General features: G+C 45.3%; 1 protein-coding gene across 1 annotated transcript; it reads right to left on the bottom strand.

The window, feature by feature from the left end:
- Nucleotides 1-4885: 4885 nt before the first annotated feature.
- On the bottom strand, nt 4886-13286 carry LOC308459670 (zona pellucida sperm-binding protein 3-like). The gene is made up of 11 exons (XM_080975226.1): nt 12819-13286; nt 11446-11564; nt 11264-11367; nt 10952-11132; nt 10299-10419; nt 9914-10005; nt 9696-9838; nt 8601-8723; nt 7064-7180; nt 5836-5952; nt 4886-5732 (listed from the first exon to the last, which is right to left on the bottom strand). Exons 1-11 carry the CDS (start codon nt 13206-13208, stop codon nt 5641-5643), a joined length of 1599 nt encoding a protein of 532 aa, XP_080831352.1. The 5' UTR covers nt 13209-13286; the 3' UTR covers nt 4886-5640.
- Between the last annotated feature and the right edge of the window lie 535 nt (nt 13287-13821).

The following is a 13821-nucleotide window of genomic DNA, read 5'->3' as shown; positions in this document are numbered from 1 at the left end:
CCCAAAAAATATAGTCGGCCCCCCACAAGGTCTGAGGGACAGTGGACCGGCCCCCTGCTGAAAAAGGTTGCTGACCCCTGATCTACCCATTAATTAGTGTTCTCTCCCCATTTTCTTCTCACAACAACCGTGTGAGGTAGGTTAGACTGAGGGACTCACTGGCCCAGGGTCACCCAGTGAGCTTCATGGCTGAAGTGGGGTGGGGGGTGGGATTTGAACCCTGGTCACCCGGGTCCATCACTCTTAATTACTACACCATGTTGGCTCAGGTGATCAGGAATCAAGTAGTTTGGCCAGTAGGACATCCCTACCACTCCAAAGGGTGGCTCAGAACAGCTTTGCCCCTCTTTTTTTACTGCCTGTTTTTGAGAGTTCTTCCTAAAAACTTGAAAGCTCGTAGGGCAGTAATGCTTCACTGTCACATAGCTCCTTCCTTTGAAATTGTTACTCATAGGCACTCATTAGCTCTCATTCTAGGAAGATATGATATGTAATTCTCCATAAACTGACCTGTAAATGTGAATGGCAGGGACAATGGAGGTAGCATTTAGCTACCTAGGTCTTTTTTTTCAGCTGGAACTCACTGGATCTGAGTTCCAGCACCTCTCAGGTGGGTGCCATTGTCGTCATAAGAAAACAAGGGAGGCGTTCATGGTGAGTCCTGGCACCTTTTTTTCTAGAAAAATAGCACTCATCATTAGTAACTACTAGGAGTATTATCCTCCATGAATTTGTCTAATCCCATTTTAAATCCAGATACCGTATTTTTCGCTTGATAAGGCGCACCGGACCATAAGGCGCACCTAGTTTTTAGAGGGGGAAATCAAGGAAAAAAATATTATCCCCCCCCCCCAGCCCCAAAGAGCAAAGAAGCCAAGACATCCAGCGGGTTCCATCGCGCTGGCTGTCTTGGCTTCCTCTTTAGCCACGCACAACCTCTCCAGCCGGGAGAGGCTGCGCATGGCTATGGCAATTCCCCCACCTCCCACAAAAGCCCACAGGAGCCGTGCACCCTTTAAGGAGCACGCGGCTCCTGTGGGCTTTTCTACGAGGAGGGAGAAGGGACTGACTGGCCTCGTCAGTCCCTTCTCCCTCCTGGGGGGAAAGCCCGCAAGAGCCACACGGAGCTTGTGTGCAGCTCTTGGGGACTTTTCCTGCCTGCCTCCCCCCCGGCATTCGCTCCATAAGACGCACACACATTTCCCCTTACTTTTTAGGAGGGAAAAGGTGCATCTTATGAAGCGAAAAATACGGTACATCTTCTAGTTTTAACCATGCGCTGTGATGCTCTCCCCATCTGTGGAAGGCTGTCCCCAACAGGGAAATTCTTGAGCATTTTATGCTTTAGCCATCCATGCCAGCAGTGTCAGTTGAAGAGTCTTGCCTGCATTTCAGCCTTTCCCATTTCGTCATCTAAAAAACTTAATTCCGTCCTGGTCTCATCTCTTAGCTCTTGTAATTCGAACCCAGAGAATGTTCCATTTACCTTTGATGCTGGTGGGAAGGAAGGAAGGGTAGCGTTGGTGCTGTCAGAAGAAGCTTGCATTTCTCAGCCCAACTTGAGGATCAATTCAGCATCCTGTATCAATTACTTTTACTGCTATGCAAACACAGTTTTCTGCATGAATTCCACTGCCCTTGAAAACAGGTGGTGTGGCATGTTGCACGTTCAAACTCTCTCACACTAACATCCAAACTCCCTGGACACGCATGTTACTTTTCTGGATGCAAGCAGGAAAAAACTGAAAACCACCAACTACACACTCTCTAGCCTTGATATGGGATTAATAGCCGGCCTTTGTGTATTGTTATGACATTTCACACCTGATCTCTTGGTTGGTAGCAGAAATGCAGAATGCAACGACCAGCTTAACCTTTTTTCCCTTTTATTTCAGAGCTTTCCAAACACATTAGTGTGTCGGCTGCAGTGCGTAGGTGTGTCATGAAAACACTCCCTGTGCTTCTTCCAGGGCTGGAAAGGGGTTGGGTTTAACCTGCGGTTTGCTAGTAAAACTGAATACTGTGTCATGAAATGATGCATGGCTAAAACGCGTGTCACCAACATGAAACGTTTGGAAAGCTCTGTTTTATTTTCTTCCGATAGTCATTTGAATCATGTTTGGGGTTTTTTTTACTGGATTTGTTGTGATGAAAAGGGAGTAGAGTCATTTATAGTTTCCAGAACCGCTATTGCAATTTTGAACAAGGAAAAATAGAATTACCCACATCTTTGAATCATGCTGTAGACAATTCATTCACTATTAAAAAAAAATAAGAATTGTCCACTAGGATCAGGTGCTTAGGGCTGCTCTTCTTCTGGCACCATAGTTACTGTTTGCATACTTGCCCCTCACTTTACTTAGAATCACAGAATTGCAAGGGACCTCGAGGGTCATTCAGTCCAACCCCTTGCAATGCAGGAATCCTCTTGCCCAATGAGGGGCTCAAACTCACAACTCTGAGATTGAGTGTCTCATGCTTTACCGACTGAGCTATCCTCCATGCCATTGTTGGGAAAAAAGGTTGCTGTCTTGGAAAGCTCTTGTGAATGTCAGACATCCTCTTACACCCTAGGGGTAGAATGGGAAATCCATGACCCTCCAGATGTTATTGAACTCCAATTCTCATCATCCCCAGCCAGCATGGCCAGTGGTCAGGGATGACAGTAGTTGGGGTCCAACACCACTGGCTCCCCATCCCTGCCCTTCAGAATAAGTCCTACTAAACCAATGTAAACCTTTGGGTGGGGTTGATACGCCATTGCCAGTATATGGATAAAATTTTCACAGGATGGCATTTGTCCTTCCGCCATCTACAGAAAGGACTGTGTTATGGACTGAGTTGAATAGGATCCAAAATGCAGCAGTCTGATTGGTCCTAGAACAATAGGATTCAGAATGCAGCAGTCTGATTGGTCCGCAGGAGCCACCCAATCCAACTCTAGGTGGAAGTGAATCCGCAACCTGATTGGCCTACAGGAGAATCCCAGAATTAGCCAATCACGTGGGGCCCATTGTGTAAATAATGTATATAAAGCAGACATTTCGGGGGAACTTCCATTCCTCACTACTCTGAGCTGAATAAAGAGCATGAAATCCACACTCGACTCCGAGTATATTTCAGGCTGTTTTTTAATTGTGTGATAAAAGCAGTGATCAAAGGGATAGAAAAGGAAGCATGCAGTGGAAGGGAAGCAGGAGATAAGACTAGCCGCTGGGAAGGTGAGAGGGAGGGCAACTGGGTGCCTGTTCAGAGTGAGGGCGTGTGTACGTCTCAAGGATGAATAAAGCAAACATTGCTGATCTACATGGACTTAGATACTGCAAAATGATTGTTTACGGTGCCTGAGTTCAGCACGGTTGCTGTAAACATAGCCTTGCCCCCAAATGAAGCATAAATGTAGAAGTATTATTGGGTGCAACAAGAAACAGGAAGGAAGCAGGGATAAAATGCTGGCAGTAGTATACTGTTTCTTCAAGCAACAATAAGATTTGTCACTGTATTAGCGAGTCATCAGTATATTTATATGGAGTGGATAGGCCTCAGCTGTTTGAAGCTTTCAGGATAACAGGAAGAAGACAGACAATACCTATCAATCTTCTCAAATATTAAATAGATTTTTAGAAGTTGACCAATAGTACTTGTGTGGGGGGGGGTTTGGGGGGGGATTACAGTGGTACCTCGGGTTAAGTACTTAATTCGTTCTGGAGGTCTGTTCTTAACATGAAACTGTTCTTATCCTGAGGTACCACTTTAGCTAATGGGGCCTCCTGCTGCCGCCGCGCCGCCGGAGCACGATTTCTGTTCTCATCCTGAAGCAAAGTTCTTAACCCGAGGTAATATTTCTGGGTTAGCGGAGTCTGTAACCTGAAGCGTATGTAACCTGAGGTACCACTGTATTCACCTAGCATAAATGGTTAAAGGCCTACAAGGGCTTGGTCAAATAACTGAAATTTTAAAACAGGCCATTAACATCTTACCTCTACAAAAGAGATAAGAAAACTGAATGGAACTTTGCTTGTATTCTACAGCTATACTGTTCTGAGGACTATTTCAGCAGGCGCTTTCTTTTGAATAATAAACAGGGTCTTTTAAAATATTTCTCTTTTTCTGGTCAGGCTGAAGAGGGAGGTTTTAAAGTCGAGCTCCGAGCTATCACTGTAGGTCCCCCCCGCCCCCCTTATGCAATCATTGTTAGCAGTTTGCTGCTGTTGGTTTAAAGCTATGAAAGCAAGATGTTACAGGGACTCCAAATGATGACTCAGCAGACAAAGACCAAAAGCTCTTGACTTCAGCTGCCGGCATACAAATGGCAAAATACCGGCTCTTCTGGTTAGACACTAAACAAACTAAAGAGAGCTTGCCAAAGGTCTAAGTTCAAATGAAATGATTTTAGCTCTGCTTCCTTTGACATACAGCAGCCTGTTAAATAGCTGTTAAACAAGGTTGTGCCAAACACATGACTTCCCCTCATACTGAAAATCTGGCATGCTTTTTCGCCAAAGGTAGGGTAGTACTCCTAGTCTTGAGGCATAAAACACAATATTTCCACTTAAAAACATGAGTACTGTAAAGAATTCCTGCTAATTAGGAGCAAGATGGAGATTGGAAACACACACACACCCCGACTCAACAACTAGGATCAGATGATAGATGTTCCAATCTAGTTTACAGATGTTCCCGCTATCATTGCATGTCACATTTGGCCAATGCACAATATATTTAGCATATCAAGTACACAGTGTCCAGTATTTCAAATAGAGGACTGCCCTCTGCAGACGTTGGAAACCAAGAACTGTTCTCTGCCACTTGCTAGCCACCCTCCCTGGTGAAAATGTGAGAAAATATGCCTTTAAACATCTTCATTTGTTGAATTTGTATCACTAACCAAGACCTTAAGGTAAATCAAACCCGAATAATACCAGTTTAATTGCAAGTTACAGCAGAAAATTATACTTTACCTTTTCAGATTGTCTGTTTTGTTTTACTATATAGGCTTGAGGCTATGCGTTTCAGCTGTTAACACCACAGCCATTTTTTAAAAGAACCTCAGTAATTTGAGGTTCTTCTACGACAGGACTTTTTAACTGCTGCAAGAAGATTTGAGAGGGCAGTTTTCTATTGGAAGACAGAATTTCTCTGCCAATGGAGTGTTACGACTGAAGGCGTTGATTTCCATTTCTCCCTGTATTAGTTGCATGCTGCGCAGCTACTGTTCTGCTGCAGTTCGGCTTCCAGCAAAAGCTGTGTTATTAGTCTCGCTGTGATGAGATTTTACATAAAACCATAGCTATTTAGAGTTGCTTTTGTGAGTAAAGCAACTAATGTAGATAATTATTATTCTGCACTATCTAATTCAAAGGAGACCTCACCTCAATGTAAATGGGGGGAAAACAATATCAGTTGCATATTGTTATGCATCACTTGCCGATTGAAAACAACAGTGAATACCACATGCATTTTATTTTTCATTCCAGTAGTCCATTTTGCTTACGCCCTTGCAGAGGATGATCCACCTGGCCACAAGCTTTGCTTGTGCAGCAGACATTACATAAACAATTCTTGCCAGCTCTACAGTTTCAGGCTGCAAGAAAAAAACCTCCGTTTTCAATATACAAGCAAATGGATTTATCCACGTATCTAGAAGAAGCAGCTCAGTAGGACAAGCACCACGATTGCAGCTGCTGTGGTTTGGATTCGTTCCAGGACAGTCCCCTTCTGTGATGCAGTGCCTAAAAGGAGTTTAAGAAGTATTAAAACCAAGAGCTCCATCTCCCATGGTTCGCTACCCAACCCCTTTAGTAAACGGTGCCATGCATTCATTATGTCCATTACCTTGCAGGGACAACTTTGTTATCTCCACAGGGGGTGCCAGTTCACCCAAGCTTTCATCTGTAGCAGAGGTTAGCTTGGCCTCAACAACATTTTCAGATTTGGTGTGTGGTGCATCATCTACAGTCAAGGGAATAGGAGCGTTAAGGCATTGGCTTGTCAAAGAGTTTGTCAAGAACAGCAACTTTGGAGGCTCTGAGGCAAAGCCACCATTTTGCTTTTTAAAAAGTCTTACAGGGCTTTAAAAAGGAGGAGGAGGAGGAGGAGGGGAAAGGAAGGAAGTTACAATTCCTGTTGCTTTTAACTGCATCTTGATTTGTTCTGCGTTAGCTACAATTAGCCATTCATTACAATTCTGATCTTCATCTCTCTACCGTGGTATCTTGGAACTCAAATGGAATCCATTCCGGAAGTCCATTCGAATTCCAAAATGTTCGGAAACCAAGGCGCGGCTTCCGATTGGCTGCAGGAAGCTCCTGCAGCCAATCAGAAGCTACGTCGGACGTTCGGGTTCCAAAGAACATTCATAAACCGGAACGCCCACTTCCGGGTTTGCGGCGTTCAGGAGCCAAACAGTTCGACTCGCAAGGCATTCTGAATCCAAGGTACAACTGTCTTTCCAATCCATGTAGCCTAAACAGCACCACCCACCCACAAACTTTAGAGGGATTCCCTCCAAAAAACAGTCAAATGAGGATTGTTTTTGCTCCGGAGTTGACTGACTGGTGGTTTTTGAATCCTAAATAGCAGCATTACACACTGCAACATTTTGTTTCAGGTCCCATTTGTCTATCCCATTCTGGCCTCAGGACGTATTTGGGTAGACACCCTCTCTAACACTTCTCAAGATCCCAGTATATTGGTTTAGGAAAGAAAATCACCATAGCTGTAGTAATTATTGGAGCAGATTTTTTAGAGCAAAATTGCAAAAGGTGGAACAGAAGCCATGACTACAGTTACTGAGAGGCAAGAGCCTTTGGGGAAATCTATGGATTCTCTTATACTGAGCCATCTATTTATTTTGCTACATTTATATGCCACTTTTATCTTCCAAGGATATCAAGGTAGTGTACATAGTTCTCCTCATTTCATCCTCACAACTAGACTAAGAGATGGTGAGTGACTGTGGCCCAAGGTCACCCAGTGAGCTTAAAGGCAGGGTGGGGATTCGAACCCTACTCTCCCAGGTCTTAGTCCATTACACCACACTGGCTCTCTAAAAGGACCTTACCAGTTGTTGTCACAGCCTTATCGGAATCCAGGAGCCATCCGAGTCTTTCGTCTGCTTTGAGGATAAACTGACGTCCAACTGTAGAGTCAGCCTCGGCTTCTATCACATGAGATTCACCTTTAAGAAAGGAATCACAACAAGACAGATATAAACTGAACTTTCTGGCCTTGCAGTATAGTTAAGTATTATTAAGGAAACTTATTAGTTTCCTATGTACTCATGAACCACCAGAAGGCCCTCGGCACTGGACCTCAGTGTCCGGGCAGAACGATGGGGGTGGAAATGCTCCTTCAGGTATCCTGGACTGAGGCCGTTTAGGGCTTTAAAGGCCAACACCAACACTCTGAATTGTGCTCGGAAACGTACTGGGAGCCAGTGTAGGTCTTTCAAGACCGGTGTTATATGGTCTCGGCGGCCACTCCGAGTCACCAGTCTAGCTGCCGCATTCTGGATTAGTTGTAGTTTCCGGGTCACCTTCAAAGGTAGCCCCACATAGAGCGCATTGCAGTAGTCCAAGCGAGAGATAACTAGAGCATGCACCACTCTGGCGAGACAGTCTGCGGGCAGGTAGGGTCTCTGCATACCAGATGGAGCTGATAAACAGCTGCCCTGGACACAGAATTGACCTATGCCTCCATGGACAGCTGTGAGTCCAGAATGACTCCCAGGCTGTGTACCTGGTCCTTCAGGGGCACAGTTATCCCATTCAGGACCAGGGATTCCTCCACACCCGCCCGCTTCCTGTCCCCCAAAAACAGTACTTCTGTCTTGTCAGGATTCAACCTCAATCTGTTAGCCGCCATCCATCCTCCAGAACATAGAACTAGCAAGGGTTTTATATGGTGTAGCCTGTAGACAAGTACATTTCATGCAAATAGCAAGTTCTCAGCCTCCAGGCCATTTGTCATCAATAGCCCTTCCTTCAAGAAAGATCATTCCACCAATACGAAAGTAAATATGTTTCACAAAAACTTGAAGAAAACTGATCATTTCTTCCCATCGCAAGGCTTAGATGAGAGGCTTCCATTGGTAAATGGCTTGAAACTCTCTAGGAATGCCACATAGACATGAAGACGAGGAGGGTGATGAAATTTGTTACCTGCCTTTCACCAGCAAGTCCCGGGGTGTGTGTGGCAAGAATTCAAAATTCAGTATTTTAAAAAGTTAAAACAAGTTACAGGCACAAGAATAGGGTGGGTCCTGAAAACTAACACCTCAAGGAGAACTTCCTCTTCTCTGTTGGGGAACTGCACACTTGTTGTGTGTGGGGCCAGCGCCCCCAATTTCTCTCTGCACCTCCACTTCTCCATTCAGTCCACCTCAGGAGGTTGCCAGGGAAGGAACTGATCATTCTCGCCAGGTCTGAACTGAATAGTTGCAGAAGGAGCCTTGGCTTCATCTGTTTTGACCACCTCCCCCGCAATTTTTCCCTTCTTGTCCCCTTCCAGGATTTGCATGAAGTTAGGTGGAGGGCCACAGATCCCCACCCCTACTTTATCATAGCACAAGCCTTTGATTTAGCCATTTCCTTTCTTACCTTGGGCCCCCATGTCTGTTGTTTCCACTTCCCCTCTCTGGAGGTCCCAAGGAGCATCGAGGATTAAGAGAGGTCCCACCAGAAGGTCTGCTTCAGCTTCCCCTTCCGAGATGTCAATGATAGCTAGAAGCGAACAACAGAACGAGTTGTTTTAGAGCCTTAAAACAAGCTTATCCCCGGTGTTAAAGGCAAGAGCTGGTCCCACAAGCTTTCTGTGGAAAACAATACTGTACATTTTTTGAAACTCCATGCGCATGGCTTTTACCTTTGAAATATGGGGAAAGTATAGCATTGCTCTTAACATCACTTATGACAACATTCAAGCATTCCCACTCAGTTTAGAGATGCAGAAGGTTCCAGAATATCCAGCTAGTGTGTAGTTTGCAGTTCTCATAGAGTAAGTTGAGAGCAGGGTCAGGAGTCTGTGGCAGGCCAGTTATTGTTTGGGTACAAGGTTACACCCATACTATGCACTTATAATAATTTATTCTTTATACCCCACCCATCTGGCTGGGTTTCCCCAGCCACTCTGGGCGGCTCCCAACACAATATTAAAAACACGATAAAACATCAAACATTAAAAACTTCCCTATACAGGGTTGCCTTCACGTGTCTTCTGATGGAAGGGTGTTCCACAGAGATGGTGCCACTACCGAGAAGGCCCTCTGCCTGGTTCCCTGTAACCTTGCAGTGAGGGAACCACCAGAAGGCCCTCGGAGCTGGACCTCAGTGTCTGGGCAGAACGATGGGGGTGGAGACGCTCCTTCAGGTATACTGTGCCAAGGCCATTAGGGCTTTAAAGGTCAGCACCAACACTTTTAAACGTACTGGGAGCCAATGTACGTCTTTCAGGACTGGTGTTAAGCCCAAGGCTTCCCCCATAGAATCCTGGGAACTACAGTTTACCCCCTGCCCCATTAGCAAACTATGGTTCTTGGGATGCTTTGGGGGAAAGTATGTACTTTATAAACATGGTGTAGGATGTGACCCAACCCCCCATTATACCTGGCTATACTGGAAGGAGTTCGTGTCAGGTAGAATCTAACACCACCTGGAAGACCACAGATTCCCCCACTGCCCAGGTTTAGAGCATACCTGACCCTGAAGTCACTTGTTCCCTCTGTTCTGATGTACGGCGATTGCTGGGGTTGTTTGTGCTGGGCCATCCTTTAGATGATACACAGTTCCCAGTTTCACAGCAGTTGCAGATGTCCTCAGAGCCTTCTACTGGTAGCCAACTGATACATACAAAAATTTCACGTTAGTACTCCTCAAAGCCCTGTCTTTCCCATAATGCAAGCTATGATACTTACAGGCTTCTTTGGCTGTTGAACGAACAAGCTTTATTTAGAGGATCTGGTCCTTTGTCAGTCGCAACGACTCTCAGATGGCAAGCAATGTAGATCTTGAAGGGAAATTAAACAGGGTCAGAGTGGGGAATGCCACCATCTCACTGTAAATGAAAAGAGAAAGCAGGGCCAGCTGTCCAGGGGCAAGACAAAATATGGCCTGCATGGAAAGAAGTGGACTGCATGGCCAGCTGAATCTTACTTCAGCACCGCTAAGGACAGCAGGCACTCTTAAGGAGGCGCAGGGTGGATCACCCAGCCTTGCCCATCAACACCCTCACCCTCACTTTTATTCTGCCCAATGGTAGGGCTGGGCCTGGAACCTAGTGAGACGAAGGAGTCCTCTCACCAAGTTCCTTATGTCCCCAGAAAATCTGAATGCTTCTATGGTGAACTGGAGTGTTTCCAGGCGCGGTCTTGGGATTTTGAAGGCGGATTTCACATCATGAATTCTCCCGTCGACCAGGCATCTGGATCCAAAGATGGTACAGTCAGAAAAAACGCTTGAGCATTAATCCAGTTTGGCAATTATTTGGGAATGTAAACGTGCAACCTGATCTTATGTATGTTTACGCAGAAGCAAGCCCAGGGTGTTTACTTCCAAGGAGATGTGTGTAGAACTGTAGCCTTACAGCACAGTCCTCACCACGCCCACTCAAAGGCATGTCCTCCTGCATTGAAAGGGACTTACTCCCAGGTAAGTTGCCTTAGGATTGCGGCCTTAATTGATTCTAGGTCGGTATAGGCAGGAGTCATTCTGTGTGAATCTCTTCTGAAGGTGGGCAAGCAGACAGAGATCCTCTGCTGCCCGTGAGGATTGGGTCACTAACAGGAATTTACCCCCCAAATCCCTATGCTGTTTTTCACCAGAGGGAGCCATCACTGTAACTCCTGCAGTCTCACACTGCTCAGAAATTGGAGTGACATGTAACAGTCCCTTTCCACGGGTTCCACTAAGGCTAGTCAGTCTCTTGCTCAATTCCCGCCCCCCCCCCATCTTACCCATGGAAGTCAAGAATTGCATATTGTAAGCTGGCCTCTTCCTCTGGTGTTTGTTTAGCCACACAGCTATCGACCAATAGCCTGAGAGGTAAATGGTCTCCTTCCCTCTCGACGTCTGCTTGGATATGGAGATAGTCGCCCAGCCAATATCGAGTAGACTCCCTCTCAGCACTCCAGTCATCTGTAGTCATCCACAACAAACAAAGGAAAGGAGGAGGAGGAGGAGGAGGAGGAGGAGGAGGAGGAGGAGAGAGGGAGACTTAAAATAGTATCTGACAAACTGTCCTCTTCAGGGTTTGGAATCTCCCTTACCAGTCATCAGACGCAAGGAAAAGCGGAAGCCTCCTTCTGCAGACTTTGTCGAAGTCAAAGGAACCCCGGTGGGCTTGGTGCCATTGCTGCTCCCGTTATCTTCCCTAAAAAGAAAAAGAAATTACAACTCAATGGCTGTTGACATGCAAGTGGGTTATTGAACTGTGGCCTAAGATGCTCACCTCGGGTAGTGGCACTCAATAGGGATCTCTACTGAGCTGTTTCTTACAATTCCAGGGCTGCTTGCAGACCTTGGGTTATAGTACAGTCTTGTGCTGTAGAACAGGGAGTCTGCTGTTGTCTGGAAGAATAAAGCAACCCGGTAGTCTTTAGACAATTCACTTCACAGCAGGTTTCAATACAGTGGTACCTCGGGTTACATACGCTTCAGGTTACAGACTCCGCTAACCCAGAAATAGTGCTTCAGGTTAAGAACTTTGCTTCAGGGTGAGAACAGAACTCGTGCTTTGGTGGCGTGGCGGCAGCAGGAGGCCCCATTAGCTAAAGTGGTGCTTCAGGTTAAGAACAGTTTCAGGTTAAGAATGGACCTCTGGAACGAATTAAGTACTTAACCCGAGGTACCACTGTATTCTGTATTTTTAGTGTTCAGAGTTATTGCCCGTTACCTATTAATACAAAGTGGTTGTGGAGTGAGCGTAACTAAGGTCAGGCTATTTTCACAAGGGATGATTAAGGGCTGGTTTTTAATTTTTGCATAACTGTGGTGAGCTGCATTTTCAAGGAACCACATTCCTGGCCAGGGATGGAGGAGAAATTAGAATCAGCTTGTGTTTCAAGATGAAACTAACCAGTCCACGCTTGCCAAGCAATATGTGAACTGAAATGGAGTCGCCCTTTGGAACTTTCACTTCTCCAAATTTTGCAATGCAAATTGAAAATCAAGTGATGTGTATAAGAATGCAAACACTAGCGTGAAGTATGCACATAAATTCATACACTGGTGAAAATGACATAAAACTGCATTATGGGGAAACTGCTGCACAAATGCAAAGCAAAATTCACACTAAAATGTGAGAGCTTAAAAAAACAACAACCCACAAACTTATGTGGAAATGTAGAGAACTAAACTTAGGAATGGAAAAAACAAACTGAAATAAACTCAAGTTGATATATTTCCCCATCCCTAATAATGGATTCAAACAAGCACATTTCATGTGATCACTTTTAATTTTCAGAGAAGACACACCTGCAGGACACAGCATAAGTTTTCAGTTGCAAATTGCTCCCCAAAGTGCTGTTTACAGGATAGGACAACCTATTCATTAGGCAGAATAAGGCAGCTGTTCAGGTTTGGGGTATCATAAAAAGGGCAGCAAATTATAATGTAACTTATTATTGCTACACTTTATTCTGCTGGGAAGAGGGAGATATTTCGGCACCTGAGGCAGAAACTCCCACAGGAATAACTCTGTAAAGCAGGAAGCCACACTGAGTACAACAGGACTTACTCCAAGGTAAATGCATATAGGAATACACACACACACACACACACACACACACGGAGGATCTTATTTGTACACAAGTCTCACATTACCTGTAGATTGATGCCACACTCCTGAAGCCCCACCTCAAAAACAACCAAGTCAGAAGCACCAGCAGAAGTATATTGGCAGCCTTGCAGGCCTAAGTGGAGATCAACAGCTTGGATCAGCTGCCCGGTCCCAAACAGATCTCTGTGAACGGCTATCACCATTTCGTCTTTGTGGCATTGCACCGCAACAGGCCGCGGAGAGCTGGTGGGTAACAAAGTCAAGGGCTGCGTAGGAGAAGGTACATCAGCTTGCCTTGAAGATTCTTCACTAGCGCCATTTTGCAGCTGCCCAGTCACTGGCTTGTGCCTTGAAAACTCCCCAATGGTAGCACAAGCCACTCTCTCAATCACGCAACACAACAATAAGCACCCAAACCCTTTGGAGTACCACATCCTGCTTACGTTATTTCTGAAATTCCACCACCCTAGAGAAAACTACCCAGCAGCAGTCGTTTTATACCTTCTCCCCATTTGCTATCTATTGCAAGCAATGAGCCTCATTTATAGAACATCAGTTGTTGCCACTTCCCACCCCCTGCTGTTAAGACATTTTTAACAGGGAACGCCAAGAAAATCAGCTACACCTGGGCCACAATATCTGAATAAGTAGGGATCTAGTCCTTTGTGCACTTAGGCTCTCCCCTTGGCTGGATTTAGGCTGGATGAGGCCCTAAGCTACTGAAGGTAATGGGGCCCTTTATATGTCCAGCTGGCCTTTGTCAACAACAAATTGTTGCTGTTTTTTTGTGTTGAATATATGCTATATGGTAATTTATGGACCTAATAGGTATCTAAAGCCATTTGCACGCAACAAAATATGTATTTTATCAAAGTAATTGTTGATCCCTTATTTTGGCTGCTGATCCCTTATTTTCGAGGCTGCTGGTCCCTTATTTTCAAATCTGTAAGTTGACAGCTATGTTATCTGGTATTCAACTGAATCTCACTCAGAGTGAGGCAACAGGCGACTCCTATGGAAGTCGTTGCTCAGACTCTTTTAACGCTT

Source organism: Podarcis pityusensis (genome assembly GCF_964106645.2).
Source record: "Podarcis pityusensis genome assembly, chromosome: 12".
NCBI classification, from domain to species: domain Eukaryota; kingdom Metazoa; phylum Chordata; class Lepidosauria; order Squamata; family Lacertidae; genus Podarcis; species Podarcis pityusensis.
The sequence above is the reverse complement of the archived record's forward strand: the minus strand, read 5'-3'. Positions and strand labels throughout refer to the sequence as shown.